Here is a 23380-nt window from a genome sequence, read left to right on the forward strand (position 1 = left end):
GTTACCATTGCATTACACATTAGGGGTGGTGCATTATTTGGTTAAAATTCACAAACAACGTTTAACAATGCATTACGTAGTACGAATACTTACATTATATGTAGATATGACGCACATAAAACTGAGGCGTACCTTATATGTTGCTTAATAAATGTAATGTAAAATATACAAATGCATTATGTGGAGGTGCCATTGCATTATTCCTACGCATTGGTGCATTATTTGGTTAAAATTCACAAACAACGTTTAATAATGCATTACGTATTACGAATACTTACATTATATGCAGATATGATGCACACAAAATTGAGGCGTACTATATACGGCTCAGTATATTAGGTGTACAATATACACAAGCATTATTTGGTTATGCCTTTGCATTACGCATAAGGTTTGGTGCATTATTTGGTATATGTTGGTCATTATGAGAGTACATCGTCCACCTAAACAGACCAAAAAAACATAACACAAACAAGCAAATAACATAATACATCCATTAATGGTCGCCAGAGTTTCACATGATAGAAATCAAAAAATGCTATTTTAAAAAACATTGTTCAGTGTATTCAAGCTTGCAAAAAGGAAATAAAGTGCAAATTCTTCCAACAAATACTAGAAATAATCACGCCCTACAACCCATAATTTTCTACCCACTTTTCGAAATTGAAAATTTTAGGTTTATCTCTCCAGAACTTGGTTGCCTTTTTTTGGTTTGCGGCACCGCGGACATTGTAGGGAGAAGTCAGTAGCACCCTTGCAAATTTGATTCGAAACATTTCAAGACTTTTGCTTCCCTTTACCGGAATCAAATCATCGACTGCATCATCGAGTTCTGATCTTACTCGTTTTTTCTGAAATTGCACAAACAAAGAATCAAATTCAAACCTTTTCCATACAGTAGAGTACGATATGTGTAATGATGTGTTCGTCATAATGTGTTCATATTAATGCAACCGGCATACTTAATCAGATCACATGAATGATTGCGTAACACATTCGCATAATGCATTAAACATCCCTGATAATGCACTAATAATCACTGATAATGCACTCAATATTACTGGTAATGCCAGTAGATACCACTGACAATGCAATCAATAATAATGATAATGCATTAGATAATACTGATGATGCACTAAATATTACTTAAAATGCATAAAATACTACTGATAATTGACAAAATATTACTGATAATTCATTACATACTCCTGATAATGCGTTATTATTTCATCGGACTACACATTTTTTCACAGAACCTCTGTACTGCATATTTTATGAAACACAATTCATACATTATGTTCGGAAATTCAAATGACCTTATCACGCATTTCATCCAAAATGCAAATGTACTTGTGTTACCAACAAATTGTAATACAAAACACACAATTTCAGTTCGACAATTAATCTGTAATGCACGTTTTGATAAACATAATGCATAACATATGTTACATAATGCTTAGTTCATATGAATTAAACTCCATATAAAAAAAGTATTTTTCAATTTGTAACTAATATACCACAAATAATGCACATAATAACTCCAAAAACCCATGCTTATAGTTCCACAAATCATTGAATATATCTGAAATTATGAACCGTGTGAAGTATTTAGTCATCACACCACACAACATGTATACTGGGGATTTAACAGAATTGCTAAAACCATCACTCACAATATGAAAAAACAAATATTGATTTGAAGCAGGACGATGTAAAATTATACCTGCAGCCTCTGTTACTTGCGATAGCGGACGACCCCTCTTCGGCATTTTCGATCTGGCAAAACCAACAAACACGTATCATGGTATTGGAATTCATCATTATATAACCGAACCCAAAAACGGGTCTGCGAAATCACGAAACCACCGCTTTGGTCTGCAAAATCACAAAAAAAAGACACGTAAATCACTCTTGAAACATACCTATTGGAAATTAGTCGGGGTTTCCGAGTCGATTTCAGCGTTGAAAGCTAATTCCCTCGGAAAATTTGGTCGAGAAAATCAAAAATCTCCAAAAGCGGCGCTGGGGATGTTGAAATATAGGGTTTTCGTAGTGGAGAGAGTGGGAGTAGATGTAAGGGTTGTGGGATTAATGACTGATGGAAGAAGGAGAATTGTTGCGTTCGAAATCCCGTAAAATTAGCAGTTTCCAAGATTTGGCGGTTCAGCTTCTGTCAAATGGCCAAATTACCCCTATACTGCATTACGCCAACTTCTATAATGCAACGCGGATGAAAATTTAGGCACACAATCCAATCCGTCGATTCCCTAGATCTAATGGTTATTATTAAGAAGGAAAAAGGATGTAAGAGTGGAAAAGGAGAATAAGGCCCCCCTATATATATATATATATATATATATATATATATATATATATATATATATATATATATATATATATATATATATATATATATACTACTACTACTACTACTTTAAATCCCATGCACACACAACTACTTTAATTCAATGATTTAATATACTAAACAAATTTATATTATACATAATATATTCATTATTTATTTTGAAATACGGAATAAAATATGCAATGATGCAAAATGATGTACGTTTCGGGTTAGGGATGTCACAATTCTTCCCCTCTTAAAGAATTTTGTCCGCAAAATTCGCTTTCCCCCTGAGCTAATGCATCCAATAAAATCACTAACCCGTAAACAGATGTGGATAGTTCTTTCTCATTTTTTCTTCAGTTTCCCAAGTAGCCTCTTCGACTCTGTGATTCCGCCAACTAACTTTAACCATTGGGATCTCTTTTCTTCGTAATTGTTTAACTTGTCGGTCTACAATATTAACTGGTTCCTCTATGTTACTCAGATTCTCAGAAATCTGTATATCAGGATCTCTCAGAACATGTGATAGACCAGATCGATAACGTCGAGGCATACTGACGTGGAAAACATTATGAATTTGTTCTAACTCTGAAGGTAATGCTAACCTGTACGCTAACGGTCCAACTCTTTCGACAATATCATATGGCCCAATATAACGAGGACTCAACTTACTTTTATAACTCTTCGGTCTATCCCATGTCGCTTTCAATCTGCTTTTAATAATGTCAATCTTGGACAGTTTCTCGAATAATCTCTGACATTTCTAGAATCTCTATATATTGCACTTCTACATTTTCTACTATACAATGTCTCATATTCAACTCCTTCTAACTCATCAAATATTTCAATCTGTTATGATCGGCCGAAATTCAAAAAGTCTCTCCATGCAGATAAGGATGCCAAATCTTCGAAGGAACACAACACTGCTAAATCCAGATCAGAAATAGAATAAGAAGCTTCATGTACTCGTGATTATCCTTGATGCATAAGCAATAAACTTTCCATTTTTTTAATAGAAGAAAAACCAAATCCATGTTGCAGTGCATTACTGTAAATAACATAATATCATATACCTGTGGAAATAACCAATATAGACGACATAGTCAATCAATGCTTCAACTCATCAAAACTGTTTTGACATGCTTCACTCCATATAAGAGGAGAACTCTTCCGTAATAACATCTTCACCAATTCAACCATAATCGAGAATCCTAACCTTGCAATAAGATGTTTATCTCTCAAACTTGTAATGCTTACTGCAAGTGATTAACATGCTCATCTGTACTTCGTGAAATATACTAGTAAGTCAATAAAAATAATCACTAAGTGATATAGGAATGGTTGAGAGACTTCGTTCATCAATGCCATAAATAATTGTAGGTGCAATAGTTAATTTGAAAGACATAACCAAAACTCATAATAGTCGTACTGAGTTTAAAATGGTGTCTCTCAAGATTCTCTTTAGCTATCTTTAACTGATGGTATCTTGATCGAAAATCAGTACTCGAAAACAGTTGCATACCTTGAAATTGATCAAATAAGTCTTCTATTCTCGGCAATAGATATTTATTCTTCACAGTCACTTGATTCGACTTCCAATAGTGTATATAATGCCGCAGTGTGTCGTCTTTCTTCTTCAAAAATAATATTGGTGCTAGTAAAACATTGAGTCATACATATCTCTTGTCTGACAACTCTTGTAACTATTTTTTTTAACTCTTGAAACTCTAATCAAGACATTTGATAAGGATGAGTAGAAATAGATACAGTACCTGGTAGTAACTCAATAGTGGAGTTTGTCTCTTGATCAGGTGATAACCCAGAGAGATTTCCACTTCGAATAAATTGAAAAGTCGATGTAGCTAATATAAGACAAGTTGCAATTGGTCGATACCATTAAATATCATTCGATCTCGTCTCGATGATTATATTACCATTTCTTTAACATGACAAGCTGCCTTAGTTCGATGAAGTGACAACCAATTTATACCCGTGATAATATCAAATTTGTGTATGAACAAGAAAATCAATATTCGCTAGCAGCTCAACTGAATTAACTCGCACCACGTAGTCTAGATAAACCGTGTATACTGAAACAATGTCAGCTCGTAATCAATAACAAACATAGTTCCTTGTAAAGACAAAAACTCTCTTTACTTCCATCACACACTTCTTGTATATATTTATCATTAAATTCTCTAGGAAAATCGTCTGAACTGAGTACCAGAGGTTGTATCATAGATTGTGGGACTGTTTATCACCAATAGTAAGTATTGCTCCAAAAAAAAGTGACACTGTATAATCAAAACACTCATCTGACATACAACTCATCTGATTGAACACATGTTCTATCCTTTTCAACCATATCTCGTACTCAGCCGGATCAGTAGTCTCATAAAGTCAACAATTCCATTTTTCGGTGCTATTTAATATTTCTACCTCTTTGACTCATCATTGGTCCATGTATTTACTGGAAATCACCATATAATGCAATATGTATGTGAGATGTTTCTATAATTAATTGATGATGCAGGGCGGCTGACCCTTCTCTCCTCAGTGAGATATGTTTATGACAATACAAATGCAAATGATACTTATAACCAATACGTATCATATGCAATGCATGGATGCAATGTCCCAGCGGGATCCTTATCCCTGCTCTGATACCACCTAAACTGTCACACCTCAACCCCTCTAACGTATACTCTTATAATAAATAAATCCCTTATCATAAAAGCAATCAATACAGTGTCTAATTCATAGAACACCCATATTATATAAGTTCAAACCAACACTTATTCGATACATATTTCAAAATATCTTGTAAAGTAGTAGAACCCTCTCACCACTCTATATACTATACATTTATCTACATGCAAAATGATGAGGAGGAGAAGGTTTCCAATATGCGTCAGCCGCCGAACCTGATAACACGTGGAGTTCCTATGACCCATGTCAGTCAAAACTTTACTGTTATCTTATTCAGAAAGCTCTGACTTCCAATCCACGGCCCTCCATCCCTTGAATAATTTTCTTTTTCTTCAACTGTTTTTTTTATATTGCCACTCTTTTCTTTTTCTACTGATTCTTTATTTTGATTTTTTTTACAACTAACCCTCGATAATTCCCTTCCTCTCTTTTTTTTCCTTCACCGAAATAGGCATATATATATTTATAGGATCGGTGGAAATTTTTAAAATTAAACCGACCTCAGACTAAGCAAAAATATTGATGTGTATACACGACACGTATTTCTTAGCATTACACTTGTGAAGTTTTTATCATCTCTATATATGTGTTGTGTCTCATACACAACACCTACGTGTCTCACTCCCATAATATTACACATACTATTAAACACACACACATTATTACACATACTAATTTATAACTATAATTAGTTGTGCATGGCTATACGTAGCCATATACACACATTGCTATTGGACACATACTTATTTATATATATATATATATATATATATATATATATATATATATATATATATACTACTACTACTTTAAATCCCATGCACACACAACTACTTTAATTCAATGATTTAATATACTAAACAAATTTATATTATACATAATATATTCATTATTTATGTTGAAATACGGAATAAAATATGCAATGATGCAAAATGATGTACGTTTCGGGTTAGGGATGTCACATGAAATCAACTGACGGTGCGCATCCCCTCCAATGCTTCGGGGCAAGCTTGCCGGCCAGAACAAGCACATGCATGTGATGAGTGACCTGCCAAATAACATGTGAGTGACGAAAAGGACGACCACCATGTTTGCAGTCGTTCCTCTCCGTCGAAAGAAACCAAGCAATCAAACAAGGAACCAGAAAACTAATATGCATGGTGGAAGCCCTCTGAAAAGAGGACCTACGCCAGTGACCTAATCTAAGTGCAATATCAGTCCTCGTGTTGATCGGTGTGTGCGAGGAAGGAAACCAGGCATCGAAATACTCCCATGCAAAAACCGCCGACTAACTCGAGAAGAAAACATGACTAAGAGACTCGACCGAAGGAGACCTACAACACTGACACCTAGACGCTAACTCAATCCCCCTTCTCTGCAACCTCTCATCCACCGGCAACCTACCAAATAAAAGCCTCCAAAAGAACACCGAGATGGTAGAAGTCAACCCCTGATTCCAAATAAGGCTAAAAATCTCCCTCTTCGGCAACCTAGTCCGGATGCTCTCCCAGACTGAGGTCACAGAGAACTCGCCATGGCTAGTCAGACTCCACCGGCTCACATCCTTCCCCCCCAACTCGATTGGCGTGGCTCTAATCTGGTCTATCACATCAAGAGGTACGCCAAACCTGAAAGATAAACTATGCAGCATATCCCCATCCCATGCATAATCATGCCAATATGATGCAACGGCCTGAGATTGGGAGGATCATTTCCCGGGATGCACATACTCCAGATGGGGCTAGTCCCAAGCCAGACATCATCCCAGAAGCTGATCTTCCCCTCACCCAAGGACCAATGAATATACTCATGCATGTATGACCAAATACGACGCAAACTAGGTGTTGAACCAAAGAAGACTCCTAGACTGGCTTCTAAGAGAAAAAATTCCCTAGTGTAGAAATACCAAATGGCATAATGAGTTAGTATGTCCAACAAATAGTTATTTGACAAATGGAACTCTAAAAAAGCCATATTCCAACTATACATATGTATACATAGAAATTAATTGATTTAAATCTAAATTCAATTATTACTTTAAATTATGGAAATTTCTCCAAAATATTTTGGACCATCATATACGTACTCCCAATTGCATATTGCATATTGTAACTAATGTGAGTAATATATGCGTACAAATGTACAATCATAAATTTTTACATGCTATCAATTTTTTTTTAAAAGCTGAAAATAATTTTTGCATGCTGTCAAAAAAAGTTTAAAAAAAACTCAAAATAATTAATAATTATATCAACAAAATTTAAATTAATAGCCAAAATAAAATTTTGTTGACATATTATTAATTATTTTCAAATTTTACTAGGTTTTTTATGACATGTAAAATTCAAGAAATTTGAAAATAAAAAAATAAAATAGCAAAGGCACTTATAATTGCACGATCCCATTAGATTCAATATGCAGTCGGAGTGTATGTAAGGGATGGTTTAATATATTTTGTAGAAATCTCCATATTTGAAAAGAATGAATGAGATTAGGATTTATATTCATTAGTTTCCATGTATAGGTATGTATAGTCGGAATATGACTTTTTTGGAGTTCCATTTGTCTAAGTAACTACTTGTTGGACATACCCACTCATCATGACATTTGGAGAATTTTTTTCTTGACTTCTAAACTAAGCTAAAAAGATGGATAACAATAATTAAATTGAAACAACGATAAGTTCAAGCATATGAAAACTAAGGGGGGAAAACCTAGTTGACAAGAAATAGTGTGATAGCTTGTAGTCAGACTTAAACTTAAATTAATTTAACTAATTATATTAAGGATCGTATTTGTTTTATATTCATCACAATTGATAAAATTGTAGTACTGTGAAGTTTGCGGCTCTTTTCAGGAAACCCAACCACATTTTAAGTTCGGGTCCAATATCAATATCCACTTCCACTTGGTGGTGGCCCTATTTCGATACGTGTCAACTTCTGAGTGGTTTGAGCTCCCTGACTCCTTTTAGCCTTGGTGACCTCTCTCATTATTCTCATTCACTCATTTTTCACCCTTTGCCTCCTTTACATTGTTTCTCCTTCTTTGCGAGTGTGAGGGATTGTGATTGTGGTGAGAGGCTGTTGCAATAACCTCTAGTATTAGGGTTGACCGATTATTGGTTCTTGGGTTGTCTGAATATTATAGTAGTGGTTTGAGAGTTCATTTGTTTGGTTTCAAGTGTGAATGTGGATCTAGGGTTCGATGTGCCAAGCTTGACAGATTGTGGTCTGCCTGTGTATTCCCTTAGTGCAAATCGGAGTTGCCTGGATATTGTGGGTCGGATATCAAAGGATCCGTGCAATTGTACTTGGTGCAACTTGAGCCACTTTGATATTAAGTTTAGCTTTGTTCCGGTTCCTATATGATTTATATTTTTTGTGTCTTGACATTACTAACAATTTACTTTGTGTTTCAAGCTAATTTCCTTGAGAATTGCTAACATTTCAATGCGATGTTATAACAGTTAGTAATTCTTGTATTAATCTAATGAGCGCAGCGGAAATAACTTACAAGAATAACATATCTAGATTCATAATAGATATTCGACGTTGAGCAGCAATCAGATATACTTACTTGTTGTGTATTTGTTTCCACGATTGATTGATTCCTGCTGATTGAATCCACTACTATCGAGGTCCACGTGTATTCCAATCCGATACAGGAACAATTCCCAGTACAATTGCTCAACCGATGAAAGCTAGGAAATCCTCTATCAAGCTTTAACGTAATCTATGACTGTGACTTTTCTGTTCTCTTTGATGTGTTCTTTCACGTTCTCCACAAAGAAGAATATAAACAAAAAATGGGAAGATGAATAGCCACATGGGCTTTGGGCCAATGAGCTTGTGAATAAATATAATTATTGCCGAACTATAATTATATAACTCATATTAATCTAATTCTAGCCCATTTCCGTTCAATAATATATTTTGGTCTTATTTTATACTCCCTCCGTCCACAAAAAATAGAACACAGTTTCCTTTTTTGGACGTCCACCAAAATTAGAACACAATCAAAAATGGAAAGTTTTCAACTACACTATAACCCCACACATCATTTTATTTACCACTTATGCCATTAGAATTAAAACTTAATTTTCTATTTAGCCTCATAATTTCTGACTCGTAAACTAATTACCCCAACTAATTAATTACCCCAACCCACCCAATTCCTAAACCTAAATTAATCGTGCCCTATCTAAAATTGAGATTGAAACATCTTCATCTTCGTCTTCATCTACATCTTCATCCTTCACGTCGCTCTCATCCTCCCTCTTCTGCTCGATCCATCTTCTCAATGGAGTCCGAAATGGAAACCGTCGTTCCGGATACACCCCCTAGTCGGCAGCGCAGCCGTAGCCCTCAGCAACGATTCCATCGAAATGTAAATCGAAGTTTGTTTCGAAGACCTGCTGTAAACCCTAGTCACGCTCGTGAACGTTTCGAGTCAGATCCAAACGGTGGTGGTGCCGGAGACGAGTTGGAAACGGTGGTGCAGGAAACGGTCCTTCCGTGCGACGAATTGAACGCGGTGGTGCCGGAGATGAGTCATCTGCTTGACGACTCTGACATGGTGGTGCCGGAGTTGGTGGTGTCGTTTGACGAATCTGAGACATTATCCTCCACATCCGAGACTGTAATCCTTGATTCTCGGCCGAGAACAGTGCGCCCTAAGTCGGATAAAGTTTTCCTCGAACTTCTGGCGATATTTTGTCCGGCAGTTTTGACACTTGATCTCTAATCAGGTGACTATCTTGCTATATCTGTCGATATATTGTCCTTGGTGTGCAATGCTGGTTGTATTTAATGTGTTGCGTCTGAATGTGACTGTCCTATGAATGTGTTACATTTGTTGGATGAATGTTTTGCATTTGTTGGATCATTGTGTTGGGGCAGAATCTGAATTTGAATGTCAATGATGCAATTCTGTATGAATATCTTGTGTTGTCTAATTTAGAAGTCACCCTGTGGAATTACATTTCATTCCATATGTTTGGAGGCTTGCAAATAAGCATCACACTAGTTGACAAACATGTACAAAAAGCTGAGACATTACATGCTTACCAAAATGTACAAAAAACTTTAACTTGACAACCTTACCAAAATGCACAAAAAGCCTACACTTCTAATGCTAACTATATCTGGAAATAGTCATTCAGAAATGACAGATCAATATCGGCACCAGCATCATTTTCAGGCAGCAGTAGGTAGTTCAAGCTGTCCCGAATCAAATCCTTGTCCACTTCAAGAAACATTGGTAGAAGCCCTAGATTTCTCAACCGTTGCTTGTTCATATGTGGAATCTTGTAGTTATTCCCACCTTTTACTCTCAATATCTCTGTCAAGCAACTTTGTAAGGTGAGGAAGACACTATCAAGAGTGTGTGGTGACAGTTCATCAAATGAAGCCACCACATTCTTCAAAAGGTCATCCACATTCTTGGTTGATTTGTCATCTTGTAATGACTGGATGGCCCTAAAGAAACATAAGTCATTAACATTTGTGTCTGGAGAGTTAGGTGGCTGACAAACTATCTTAATATTGAAACCATCCGTATTTGCTGCTTCCTTGAATTCTTGATCATTTGGCATTATATGTGGTTTCGCATTATCTTGTTGGATGATAATATCCTTGCATGAGCTAGCTGGCCATTTTGCTTTTATGGCTGGAACAATCTGATAAATAAATGATAAATGTATTAATACTGAAAAATTGAATAAACTTATACTCCTATACATACCTGATTAATGATGCAGTCTTTCATGATTTCTTTGTTCACTGAATTGATTGGCTTAGTCTCTAATGTACCCCTAACTCTATTCTTGGAGTTTCGTTGTGCTGCCACTTGAGTAGTAAATGGAAAAATTCCATACTTCCCATCAAATAGCAATTCACCATTACTATCAAAGTGTGGCCTGCTTACGGCACACATGAACATAACTTTATTGATGAACCTTTTTGATTGGATGGACCTATAGGGCTCAATTTTATCGGGGAGAAGGTAGTATCTATCTGATGCTTTGGTCATGTAAAACCACTTCTCGTCAATATGAACTACGTTTTGCATGCTGTTGTAAAACATCTTATCCAAATTATTGTCTAACCTCAGCTGACTCAAACTCCATTTCATCCTAGCAATCTTATTTGCTTCTGAAAGTTGAGATTTAATTGCATTTGTGTGTGGCCTTAGTTTTCCCTGTTTAATCCATACACCTACAAGTGATTTACTGACCTCAAGCTTTGAAGCCATCTTTCTTATGGTTGTTCTTTCTAACACTGACAGAGACCTGAATTTAGCTTCATCAATCAATAGTAAATCTGCATGTTGTTTGCCTTTCTTATTTGACTTGAATTGTATTGGCTCTCCTTTTGCAACCTGCTCCATTGCTGCTGCCCAAATGCGACGAACTGTCATGTAGCTGACTCCAAATGTTGTTGCTGCCTTCTTCTTTGATCCAAAAGGAAGATTTCCCTCAATGGTACATTGTAGAAGAAACTGGGCGATTAAATTTTTTTGGTCCACGGTGGTATCAAGGGTGTCTTTCTGTTTTACCATCTTGGGAGTATGGAATGTGTAGTTTTTTGTTTTGAAATGGCAGTTCTCTGTAATGAATGCTAATGAATGACTGGCCTTATGTATTTAAATGACTAGTTAATGCAACAAACTTTAATTCTGGAGGGAAATTTTCCCTCCGTCAAATTTAGCTGATTTCAAATTTTCCCTCTTTTCTTTTCATTGTAGGCGGTAATAAATGTGTTGAATTGGCTTACAATTTAATGCAATAATCATTATTGATTTACAAATTAATTCAATGCACTATTTGATGCATTAATCACCATAAATAATACAGAAACAATTTTCCGTACCAATTAATGCATAAACAATGTTCCATATTGACTTACTGCAATCAATTTCGTACTTTATTGATTTGGTTTGTGTAAACAATTTAAGAACAATTTCTCATACTCATTTCAAACATTAAATCCAAATCCATTAATTACGTCAATTTCCAAAATGAAATGAAAATTTCAAACCATCTTCAATTTTCCATAAGAAACTACTTTATGCAAATTTCCAACCATTAGTGCAATTTCCCAACCGTTAAAGCAGTTTTCCAACCCTGGATACAATTTTCCATTTCCAAAAATGAAAATTTGAAGTTAATTTGTTGAATTTAATTATAGTCATTGATCCTAGTTCCTAATTAAATATACTTGTGTTACCTAACACAATTAAACACTACTAATAATATGGACCCCACATTCCACTAACACTACTTCTCTCTTACTTTTTCTCCTTCTCTCTTATTTTTTTCCCTTCTCTCTTACTTTACCAATTCTACATTAAAACCCGTGCCGTTTACAAAGTGTTCTATTTTTAAAGGACGGAGGGAGTATATGATAATACAAATTTGAAGAAATTTATAGAAATGTGGAGTGAATAAAATAATCAACTAAATTTTGTTGAATGAGGTAATTGTTAAAAAATATTATGATAAATTTCTCATATCGTATACATAAGGTACTCTAACTATTACAATTAAAAACAAAATGACAAGAATAACTGAATCGGAAACTACAACGGAAATAGTAAAATAAACCAAACTATAAATTAAGTCGAGGAAAATGCTCTTTCCGCAAGACAAATTACGCCTCGGCTAATGCTCACGAATTGGCGTATTGACCCTAAAGATAAAACGACTTCCTCCTAGCGTGTAGCACTTCAAACCCACTAGGAACCGACGAACATGATGGAGTTCCGAGAATTAAGTTAGACAATGCTCATAAAATGCATACTATGATGTAGAGAGCTAGAAATAGTAGAGAATGTTTGTTGTGGTGTTTGTCACGCTGCAAGTCAATATCTTTATAGGCGCAAAAAGAGAATAAAGGTTTTAGACTTAAAATATAATAAATCATTATATTAAAATAAATATAATGGAAGTTAAAAGAAGTGGAAAGGCCAAATGTCTCTATTTTAATTCTCACGTATCCAACAGTAATGTAAATATGTAATAGTATGACATCTATTAGTATCATAGAAATGTGACTTGAATCTAGTTTAGCCAATAATTCATAATTTTATTAGCGATTTCCCCATTTTTGTTTATTAAAAATGCACAATCTCCATCAGACTTGCATTTCACAATTAAAATGTTAGGAGTGTCCACGGTTCGTAAACCGCCGGTTCCGGTTTTGAGAAAGGCGGAACCGGAACCGAACCGTGAGGCTATTTCACGGTTCCGGTCCCGGTTACGGTTCCGAACCGCCAGTTTTCGGACAGTTCTCACGGTTTTGGCAGTTTTGGCGGTTTTTTTTGCTATGTAATTTGAAATTTGGACTTATACAATAAATTGGAACAAGACAATGGATAATTAAAATTGAAATAAAACGAATAAGGTGAAAATCATATCAATTTTATTGAATTTGAGTTGTAACGGATAATGATACATTACAATTTACAATACATATACAAGTATACAACAATGTGATATAATTTACAAGTGTCGTCGGAACATAAATAAAAAAACATGAAATAGGGGGAAAAAGGAAAAAATTGAAAAGGGCTTGAGCTCAACTTAAACTTTCAAAGTTAAAACTTTTCAAATTTAAGTTAAGTTGCCTACGTATCCACAATTTTATTGAGAAATCAAAGCCCACGTAGTTCTCTTACCTTGCTTACCTTTTTGGTCGGTCGTGCTCGTCATTCACCACCCCCCCCCCCCCCGTCATTGATATTGTTGAGCACCCTCGCTTTCGACCTCGTCATCGGTGGAAAAGTCTTCACCATCACTCTCTACGTGGAAGTCGAAATCCGGCTCTTGTGCTCTCATGTCCGCCTTTGCCCAATCATCAAGTAACATAGTGGCTCCCATGTTTTTGGCGGAGAGATTGCTCCTTTTATCGTTTAGGACACAACCGCCGATACTAAAAGCTTCCTCAACGGCGACGGTGGAAGCGGGAATGGCGAAAATCTCCTTAGCCATTATCGAGAGTATCGGAAACTCTCGATAGCCGATCAGTTCCCAAGAATAGATACGTAAGGTTGCTTTTACGTTTTACCAGTGTTATCTTGTCTCATAAATCCAAATCAAATAGTCAAATCCAAACCGCAGGTTCCGGTTATAACCGCAGGTTCCGGTTATAACCGCAGGTTAAATTGATTTTTTTTATCAACGGTCATTTTAAAAAGGTACATTACTGATTCCCCTTCTCTCTCACCATAAATACAGTCGTTTCATTACTTAAATTCAGCCGATTCTGAACTACACTCACCTTCTTCACTTTTTCAAACCACCATTCCCTTCACAATCCTTCTTTTATTTGCTCAATCTTAGCTATGTCTAGTGTAGGAAGTGAGAAGAGAAAATGTAAGAAGCTGCGGGCGGTGCCACCACCCAAAGGCTACACTCAATTCGAAAAGCTAGTAGATCCGATCGCCGGAGATCTCAAAAATGGGGGGAAATGGATCAATTTGAATTCAAAATCAGAATAAAAAAAAATTGAAAATCGGCCGCTGTTTTGGGGTAAAACCGGCAGAACCGCCGGTTTCACGGTTAACCGCCGGTTCCAGTCAAAAAACCACCTGAAAAAGCTGCCAACAGCTGATGCCTCGGATACCTCGCCGGAACCGGCGGTTCAGTGACGGTTTCGTTTCGTAAAATCTGGAACCGGAACCGGCCCGTGGTTATACGACGGTTCCGGTTCGTAAAAATTGTCATGGTTCCGGTTCGGCGGTTAACCGCCGGAACCGAAAACCGTGGGCACCTCTAGGTAGGAGTATCTCTGTTCTAGAGCCATTCTCCCATTGTTCTCAACTTATCTTCTTCATTTTATCCCTCACAATTTCCAGCTCAAAGCTCTCTTGGGTTTTCAAGAATTCCCACAAAAGCAGAAGCCAAACAACCATTAGGAGGAGCGAGTTTGGCGATGGAGTCGACCCAGTTCAAGAACCCTCCTTCTTAATACAGGACATGGATGGCTATCTCAATTATCTCTCCACCTTCCTGGTAAAGCCTATTTCCCCTTTCTCTCATACAATAATATATATGTAAAAAATCAGCCTTTTCATTCCTTTTACCTGTTACTATTGTTTTTTTGAAATTTTATTTTTTTCCCCTCAGAAGATGATTTTAATTTACATTTCGTTTGCTTATTGTGCAACTGGTATTTGGTAGTTTGAAATTGAATGTTATTTAAACTATTTCAATTTTATTCATCCATGATTACTGAAAACCATGAAATGCATAAGTGACTTAATGCCAGTTACTCATAAATTAATGATACCAACCAAAATTTTGTGTTTGATATTGCTGTTAAGTTGAGTTATTCTAACCACGAGTCTTGTAGCATAGCAAATAGCTTTACCACTTAATGTGTATTTACCACTAATTAAGCTATATGAAGTAACAGACTCTTTGGAATAATCTTAAATATCAAATGAATATTTTGACAACCTTTCTCTAGATGGATATACCCAAGACTGCATTTTTGAAGCAGTTTGGACTTCCTCTAATATGATAGTCTTTTCTCTGCCTTGATGCACGGCATCTTTGTGCTGGTTATAGCGCTTCGGAAGAATGATCGCCTTGTTCTCATCCTCTAAGCCGACATCTATATTTTCAAGATCGTCAATAAATTAACTCAATTCGTCCAACTGCTCACTTATCCCTTTGTCAACTCCCTTTTCTTGGATGGGGATTGCTCATTTCCTTCTTCCTTCATCATTGGATCCACTATCAAAGCCTCAGCCAACCTTGTTGAATTAGCACGGCCTTCGTCTTTATCCTCCACAAACCGAAGTTGTTCTTGCCAAGGGTATTTCAGCCTCAAACCTTGCAGTTGCCATATAAATTTTTAAGGGCAAATTGTCCGTAAAGTCATCAACTTTCAAAAAAATTTAGTTTTTCCTGTGAACTTTAATAAGCCATGAACTTTAAACCCGTGCTCCGATTTCCCAAGTTGGGTTCCGGCTAAGTAGTGTGCTGATGTGGAAGATGATGTGGACGCTGAGTGTGTGATGACATGACATTTTTTTTAAATCCTGGATTACCACTTGAGAAACTCGCCACCTCAGAAAAAGATGTGAAATTGCGTATATCACCACATAAGAATGAAAGCCGTATTCAGCACATAAGAGTGAAATCGCGTAATTAGCACACGAGAATGAAATCCTAATTTTAATTTAATTCAACATGCATATAACGACGACGTCGTTTTATGTACTGTTGACGATTTGCCAAGTCACACATCCGACGTGCCACATAGGATAAGTTTGTGCCGAAATGAAATTTACACAGTCCGCTAAAGTTCATGACTTTTCATGCAACATTTAATGTTAACGGAAAAAACCAAACTTTTTTTTAAAAGTTCATAACTTTACATGCAATTTACCCAATTTTTAATTGTATGATCGACAAAATGCAATGCAAATCGAGGAAAGAACACAAATGAGTTTTACGTCGTTCGATTGTAAGATATACGTTCAGGGACAAAGGATGATGATATTTTGTTCAACAACAGTCAACAAACCACATATCTTGGTTACATAAAATGTAACTAGAACTGGCATCAAGATAATCCAAAACCCCAACAAGGATTTCTGCTCTCTTTACTCTCTTCTGTTTCTAGCTAAAAGAGTAAATGAATTACGTCTGCTTCTCATAGCTATGTCCTATATATATGGGCTGTGATATTAACTGCTCAGCCGGTCACCTTTTTTCAGCAGATTAACGTTTAACAGCTTCCATATGTAACACTTTAGTCTTTCTATTGCTAGTTGCACAGCCGTAACATCAATACTTGTTGTGTGGTCATGAAGAGCCATTGGTTCCCTCTCTCAACGAATTTACAGCTATTTGGCTTTCCTTTGTGACGGTGGCATCTTCCAATTTGGGCGGCACCTCCTATCCTATCCCATCCCCAAATCCTTCATCACCATATACTACTTTGCAAAACCCCAGCCCAAAAACAACTCCATCATGTCTTCGCACTGCCTGATTTGATTGGAGAACCTCGCTCAGCCCAATCACGTTTCCCCCTTCCCTGATTTGGTTGGAGATCAAACAACGACCTCAGCCATTCCATTCCATCACCTCAGTGTCTCCGCCGACGAAAATCGCGAATTTTCTGGTGTAGCACCGATGTTGCCGCCAAACCTCCTCATCGATAGAGTAACAGTGTTTGTTGCGGGTGAGATCTGGATCTGTGTATGGTTGATAATGAAGAGGAGAAAGGATGTGGGCAAAAATGGAACCAAATATTTTATCCATCCCAGATAATATCATGGATTATATAGTCATTCAATTTTCCTAACCGAACATAGGATTAATTTTATACATGATTCAGTTTCACCAACCAAACGCCCACGAAATATACTGTGTATTATATTAAATGTCGCACACTATCACTGCAAACCACCATACTTTTAGATTTATTTTTCCCAATATACTTTTATGCTTACACATTTCATGATCTATTTAATGAAGCATCATATTATTTCGTGTTCGAATAAAATAAAAGATTTTATGAAAATTACCTGTAAATAACAATTTAGGCCATAATCACTCAACACACATGCAATGTAAAAATGTCACCAAGGAATGAACAGCCAGAGTTAAAATACATCTGTATCGTTACACTTTTACAGATACGTGCGTACACCTAGTTTATAATCGAAGGAGACGGTAACACGGGGATTTGAATCCGAGACCTCTTCCTTTGACAAAGATCCTGTCTTTACATTTCGAAACATGCTAAACTTAGTCATCCTTGGGGGCAGCCGTCAATAGAAGCCTCTCTTCAGCCTGTTTCCCTTCAGAAGACATCTCCTCAGCTAGCAGCGACTGCAGATCACTACCGTTGGCCAGGCTGTTGAACTCGACAGCTTTGGAAGGCATTGTTGGATAGCGTCGTTGGGCGAAAGTCATCAGCCTTTTGATAGATTGTAAATACTTACGGGTAGTCTCATCGTTCATGATGTGTGCCACACTGTTCGTGTAGATCTTCTCACGGGCAGAACGTTCGTGGATACCAACCATAGTAACTCCAATGGGCCAGGGAGCATTCCCGATGGCCATTTTAATGTAGTGATCCATCGCAGCTAGGTAGTCCCGTTTCATACAGCACTTGACAACAATCATCAATGCCTGCCGGATATCATCAGGAAGAACCTAGAAACGAACAAAGGCAAACATAAGTCCTAAGTTTGTCTGCGCCTTGAAAATAAATCACTTGTATGGGCAGCAATATAGACAAAGAACATATATTTGCTTATTATTTTTCAACCTCTCTCATCAATAATTTTTATCCTTAACTATACAGTTCAATGATAAATCACATATCACTAAAATTATAATGCATCAAAATGAAGAAACAATATTTTCTCTTACACTAAATTTAAAATTGTAATGCATCAAAATATTGTGATTATCTTTTTTTTAGAATCAAATTTGCCATTTGTTATACAAGCATTACTTTATGCATTACTGAAGCAGACTCAAAAAAAACTCAGGCTTTTCTTTCAGCCACATTGGTCAGAACTTCGTAAAATAATTATTTGCCAGAATCCCTCAAACAAACCTCGACTACCTAACATCTCTAAGCAAGAGAAAAGATGCTTTATCCATGTATAGCTGCTAGTGAAAGCTTTTACAAGTTAGTTGCACATGAATGGAAATATGACATCTGGTTTTGCTTTAGTCACCTACATGACTGAAAACATATATCAAGTGTTATGTCATCCTAAACTGAATTCCTCATAAACAAAACTCCAACCGGCATTGATGTCCGTCCCTATAGATAAACTGAAACAATCTAGCCCGAGCATAAATAAAAACTCAAATGCATAAAAAGATAGCAAGTGTTATCTATCCCATCCTAATCAACATTGCCTAAATTCATCACCATGGCACATGATACTGATGGTAATTGACAAAGTTTAGAGATAGTAAAAAGTTATCAAGCCTACATTGTTTGCACTACATTTGGAGGTAGAAAAATACAAAGTCTTTTTGCTTGTACCAACATTCCTACACCTGTTATGCGCTACTACTGACACCTTTTCGGCTCACACTTTTCTACGAATTGTGAAACTGGGATGGTGGTTGTAGCAATGAATTTATCTAACAAGGTTGAAAATAGCTAGCAAATATTGACCATATACCTAAATTTGAAACTTTTGATTCATCAATTGAAGCTAAATCCAACACCACTTGCTCTAGATTAATCTTTCACTCAACACTCCAATAAACCATCAATTCAATTGTATATAAACAGAGACATCGTTTAAAGATGAAAGTAAAATCAGAAGAGTGAAAGAAATTAATCAACCAACTCACCTTCTTTCTGCAGAACTTGAACAATGGGCTCAAATACCGAGCACATTGCTTAAACGTTGCCACCATCGACTTCCCTTTGGCGGTCCTCTTTTCCGTCTCACTCATCTCATCAAGCTCCTGATTCCACTCATTCAACAACTTCTTGAAAAACACCAGAATCTTATCTTCGTCGCACAACTCCTCAAAATTCGCCTTCATTCTCTTAATATCCTTGTCGTGATCAACCCCCGAGGATGCCCCGTCGCCGCTGTGATCCTTATCCCCATCCCCACCGTCCTCATCCTCGCCTCGATCCTCCCTCGACTTCCTCTTCCTGTCGCTCACAATCCCCGACTTTTGCCGCTTCTTCAGCTCCACAATATCCCGCAGGAAGTCATTCGTCTGCCCTTCCGTCATATCGTCGTCTACCTCGAACAGCCCGGCCTTCAGCACGTACTTGAGGCGGTCGAGCCTCGCCTCATCGTCTTCGCCGAAGAGCGTCACCGGCTGTTTGAGGAAGCGGAGGCGGCGGATCACCTCCTGCTTCGGTAGATTGAGATTGTCGATGTTCTGCTCCTCGACTAGGGATTTGGACGAAGACGATTCGGGCTTGGATTTGGAGTTTTCGGTGTTGGAATTTGGGGCTGAGGAGGATTTCTTATCCTTACTCTGGTGATCTTGCTGCAGCTGCAGCTGCTTCTTGAGGAGGGCTTTGGCCTCGGATTCCCGCTTCTCCTCCTCGCGCAGCCGCTGGAGGCGTTTCTGCTCGATTTCCGAACGCTTGAAGAACTTCTTTCCGCCGACGTCCTGCTCCAGACTCTGCCGTTTCTTCAGCATTTCCTGCTTAAGAATGTCCATCGTCTCGATTCAATTACGGCGAAGATTGTTCGATTCAAGAGTAGTGAGCTGAGGATTGGGGATCTGTGGCTAGGGTTTTCTTCTGGTTTCGGTATTGGCTTTGTTGAAGAAGGGTATTTTCGTTAATAAATAACGGTCTAATTCGGATTCCTGTAATATTTTGATTTGAAAAAAATGAAAACCAAAAAGTTAAGTCATTACTATTTCAAAATTTCATTTTGATTTGTAAACTTCTTTAAAAATAAAAATAAAATAAATAAAAAAATTAATACTAGAATATCAGTGCTATTTTTATATCTACGTTATAAAAAATATGAATGGATTATATAGTGAAATGTAAAATTTATCAAATAAGATTTTAAATCATTATGGTGTATAGTGAAATTTAAAATTTATTAAATGAGATTTTAAATCATAAAAAATAATATGCCGTGAACTCCAGTTACATATACATTCATTGTTTTATTTTATAAGTTCAGTTTATTTCTAATACATTAAAAATTATTAATAACTTTTTTTAAATATATAAAATTTATAAAAATAAAAAATAAATTTATTATTTTATTTATTTAATTTCTATTAAATATATACAATTAAATATTTTAATAATATTTTTTAATATGTTAAAAATAAACTTAAGGAGTAACATTAAAACACACAACACGCGTTTCATATTTGCCTCTTCTTTTTCTTTTACCGTTCGATTGCTCTTGTGCCCCAGTGTCTGTTATTCTGTTCAGAAAATTCAAATCCAATCAATATCGCGAATCGGCGGATATGACGACGATCCGGAGGTTTTGCTGCAACGATCTCCTCCGCTTCGCATCGGTGAACCTCGACCATCTCACTGAAACAGTTACTTCTCTCTATCATCTCTTAATTTAATCCAATTTCTTGCTGCAAGCGTTAACGTAATTCCGCCCCTAATTACCGCCGTCAATTGAATTTTTCAGTTCAACATGTCGTTCTATATGACCTACTTGGCGCGGTGGCCGGATTATTTCCACGTTGCCGACGCTCCTGGAAACCGAGTTATGGGCTACAGTAAGTTCCAATCTGTAGAGTATTAGTAATTTTTTGGTTGATTGTTTGGGCTAATTTTGGAATTCACGTTTGTCGATTCCCGAAGCGATAGGATATTAGTATTTGTTTCTACAATCTGAAGAAATTTGTGTGGATTTAAGTCAGCATGAGAGCACATAGATATCTATACATCATAATCTAGCGAAGTAGTGGAAATGTCAACAGATTGTGAGTGTTTTAGGTTTTCTTCAATTTTTTTTTCGTTTGAGGTGTGAGTGCAATGCTTGGATCATGCAGTTATGGGCAAGGTTGAGGGGCAAGGAGAGTCATGGCATGGTCATGTCACTGCAGTAACTGTAGATCCTGAATATCGGAGGCAACAATTGGCAAAGAAACTCATGAACCTACTCGAGGAAATCAGCGACAAAATGTGAGAATGCTACTCTCCCTTATTAGCTCTATTAACCGCAGTAGGGGTTTATAATGCACCAGCTATCATCTTATAAGTTGTTCAAGAGCAAAGTGTTTATAAAATTTTTAAGATACTACTGCTGACAATTTTGTAACCTAAGAGTCATATCTAAACATTTCTAAGGCTAAAAAGAAATAATTTAAGGACTTGTTAGGTTTTTATAGGATATCGAGGTCCTAAGATCTTTTCTGAAGCTTACATGACCATTTCCAAAGTCCAAACTGAATCTATAAAACTCCAGCAAAAGATATTTTATAAGCTGTCAAACATATACATAGCTTGAATTCTCAGTAAAAGCTCCATCTTTCGTAGAAAGTTAGAAGATCTTATGGATTCTGGAAAGCCAGGGCGCATCAATGGGTTTGATTGCAATTATCAAAGATGTTCTCTTTTATAGAGAAATTACCAGTTTTATTCTCTATCACATGTCTCAATGCCTAGACCCTTTTCTCTCTTCTCTTTTTTGATGCTCTGGTTATGTTTGTCAAACTTTGGTCTAAAGTATATCCTACGCTGTTTTTACATTGAGCTCTTTTTCCAGACTTTGCTTTAAATCTTGTTCTCAGTTTTGGTCCTCGATTAAATTTCAAAGCATTTTCTCACTTTTTTATTATGTTTTATTTCATTTCTTCTTTTTTCAGGGTCTAAAGTGTATTATACTTATGAAACTGAAGCATTAAAATTATGATATGTGCTTTGTGAGGTTCCTAATTATTAGTGCAGTAGTTTCAAATTTGATTACTTCTTTGTATCTCAATGTGAATACTTAATTATGAGTCTGGCCACGGTAATGTTGGTGAAAAAACTCTTCTGCAAGCTAGCAAACATTAAATTTTGTACGATTTTCAGTTACAATATGCTAAAGTAAGCTTAATTTTTGAAGTGACAAAGCTTATTTTGTGGATCTTTTTGTGAGAGCTTCAAATACACCTGCCATCAAGATGTATGAGAAGGTATGTGTATGTCAGAGTAACTTTTCACTTCTTGGTTTTTTCCCCTTCATTATCGGTTCGTCTAATAATTAATATCTGTTGAAGCATGTAGATAATCTTTATATGTATTCACATAAGCTGTGATACTCATTTTGTTGTTTTTTTCCCTTCAGCTTGACTACGTTGTTTATAGACGTGTACTTCGGTATTACTCCGGAGAGGAAGATGGTTTGGGTATGTTGTAAAATGCATGACTCTAATAAGGTTATTTGTGTTTGGCCTTTCATTACTACCTCTTTTGATCCGTGTTCCTGATTTTTGTCTTTTCTTTTAAGATATGAGGAAGGCTTTATCAAGAGACGTGGAAAAGAAGTCTATTATTCCTCTCAAACGCCCGATCACTCCAGATGAACTGGAATATGATTAGCTGTGACTAATCATGAGGAACATTCGTTGATCAGGCATGCATGAAGCACCGGCCTTTGAATAATTTGGATAAACCTAAACTTTCTATTTTTAGAAACTTGACCTCTTTTATCAGACCATTGATTTGAAATTTTGATGTTAGAGAATGATTTTTACATCTATATACACATCTCTTTTGTTTCATATCATGAATCCTTCATTGCTGCATATCCCATGCTTTTTAACATACTTAAAAGATATAACATCAAACTTGTTTCATATCTTCCGTTCTAGTTTTTTACATTCCTTGT

The 23380-nt window shown here is 36.5% G+C and overlaps 3 protein-coding genes and 1 long non-coding RNA gene across 5 annotated transcripts; 1 reads left to right on the plus strand and 3 right to left on the minus strand.

Annotated features, from left to right (window-relative positions):
- Positions 1 to 519: 519 nt before the first annotated feature.
- Positions 520 to 2290, minus strand: LOC121744405. The gene is made up of 3 exons (XR_006038594.1): positions 1923 to 2290; positions 1724 to 1776; positions 520 to 851 (listed from the first exon to the last, which is right to left on the minus strand). It is a non-coding gene; the product is annotated as an uncharacterized LOC121744405 (long non-coding RNA).
- A 7906-nt stretch (positions 2291 to 10196) lies between these two features.
- On the minus strand, positions 10197 to 11617 carry LOC121745970. The gene is made up of 2 exons (XM_042139919.1): positions 10802 to 11617; positions 10197 to 10736 (listed from the first exon to the last, which is right to left on the minus strand). The coding sequence occupies exons 1-2, from the start codon at positions 11615 to 11617 to the stop codon at positions 10197 to 10199; spliced, it is 1356 nt and encodes a 451-aa protein (XP_041995853.1).
- A 3281-nt stretch (positions 11618 to 14898) lies between these two features.
- LOC121743790 (N-terminal acetyltransferase B complex catalytic subunit NAA20-like) lies at positions 14899 to 23273 on the plus strand. 2 transcript variants are annotated; one of them, XM_042137160.1, is made up of 7 exons: positions 14899 to 15071; positions 20959 to 21092; positions 21191 to 21281; positions 21558 to 21690; positions 22616 to 22685; positions 22838 to 22898; positions 23000 to 23273. In XM_042137160.1, exons 2-7 carry the CDS (start codon positions 21015 to 21017, stop codon positions 23089 to 23091), a joined length of 525 nt encoding a protein of 174 aa, XP_041993094.1. In that variant the 5' UTR covers positions 14899 to 15071; positions 20959 to 21014; the 3' UTR covers positions 23092 to 23273. The 2 variants fall into 2 exon arrangements, with proteins under 2 accessions (XP_041993094.1, XP_041993092.1); XM_042137158.1 differs by lacking the exon at positions 14899 to 15071 and having other exon boundaries at positions 20900 to 21092.
- LOC121743789 (pre-mRNA-splicing factor 18-like) lies at positions 17603 to 20374 on the minus strand. Its single transcript, XM_042137157.1, has 2 exons — positions 19401 to 20374; positions 17603 to 18233 (listed from the first exon to the last, which is right to left on the minus strand). Exons 1-2 carry the CDS (start codon positions 20235 to 20237, stop codon positions 17823 to 17825), a joined length of 1248 nt encoding a protein of 415 aa, XP_041993091.1. The 5' UTR covers positions 20238 to 20374; the 3' UTR covers positions 17603 to 17822.
- Positions 23274 to 23380: the final 107 nt, after the last annotated feature.

Source organism: Salvia splendens, chromosome 8 (assembly GCF_004379255.2).
Source record: "Salvia splendens isolate huo1 chromosome 8, SspV2, whole genome shotgun sequence".
In the NCBI taxonomy this organism is placed as follows: Eukaryota; Viridiplantae; Streptophyta; class Magnoliopsida; order Lamiales; family Lamiaceae; genus Salvia; species Salvia splendens.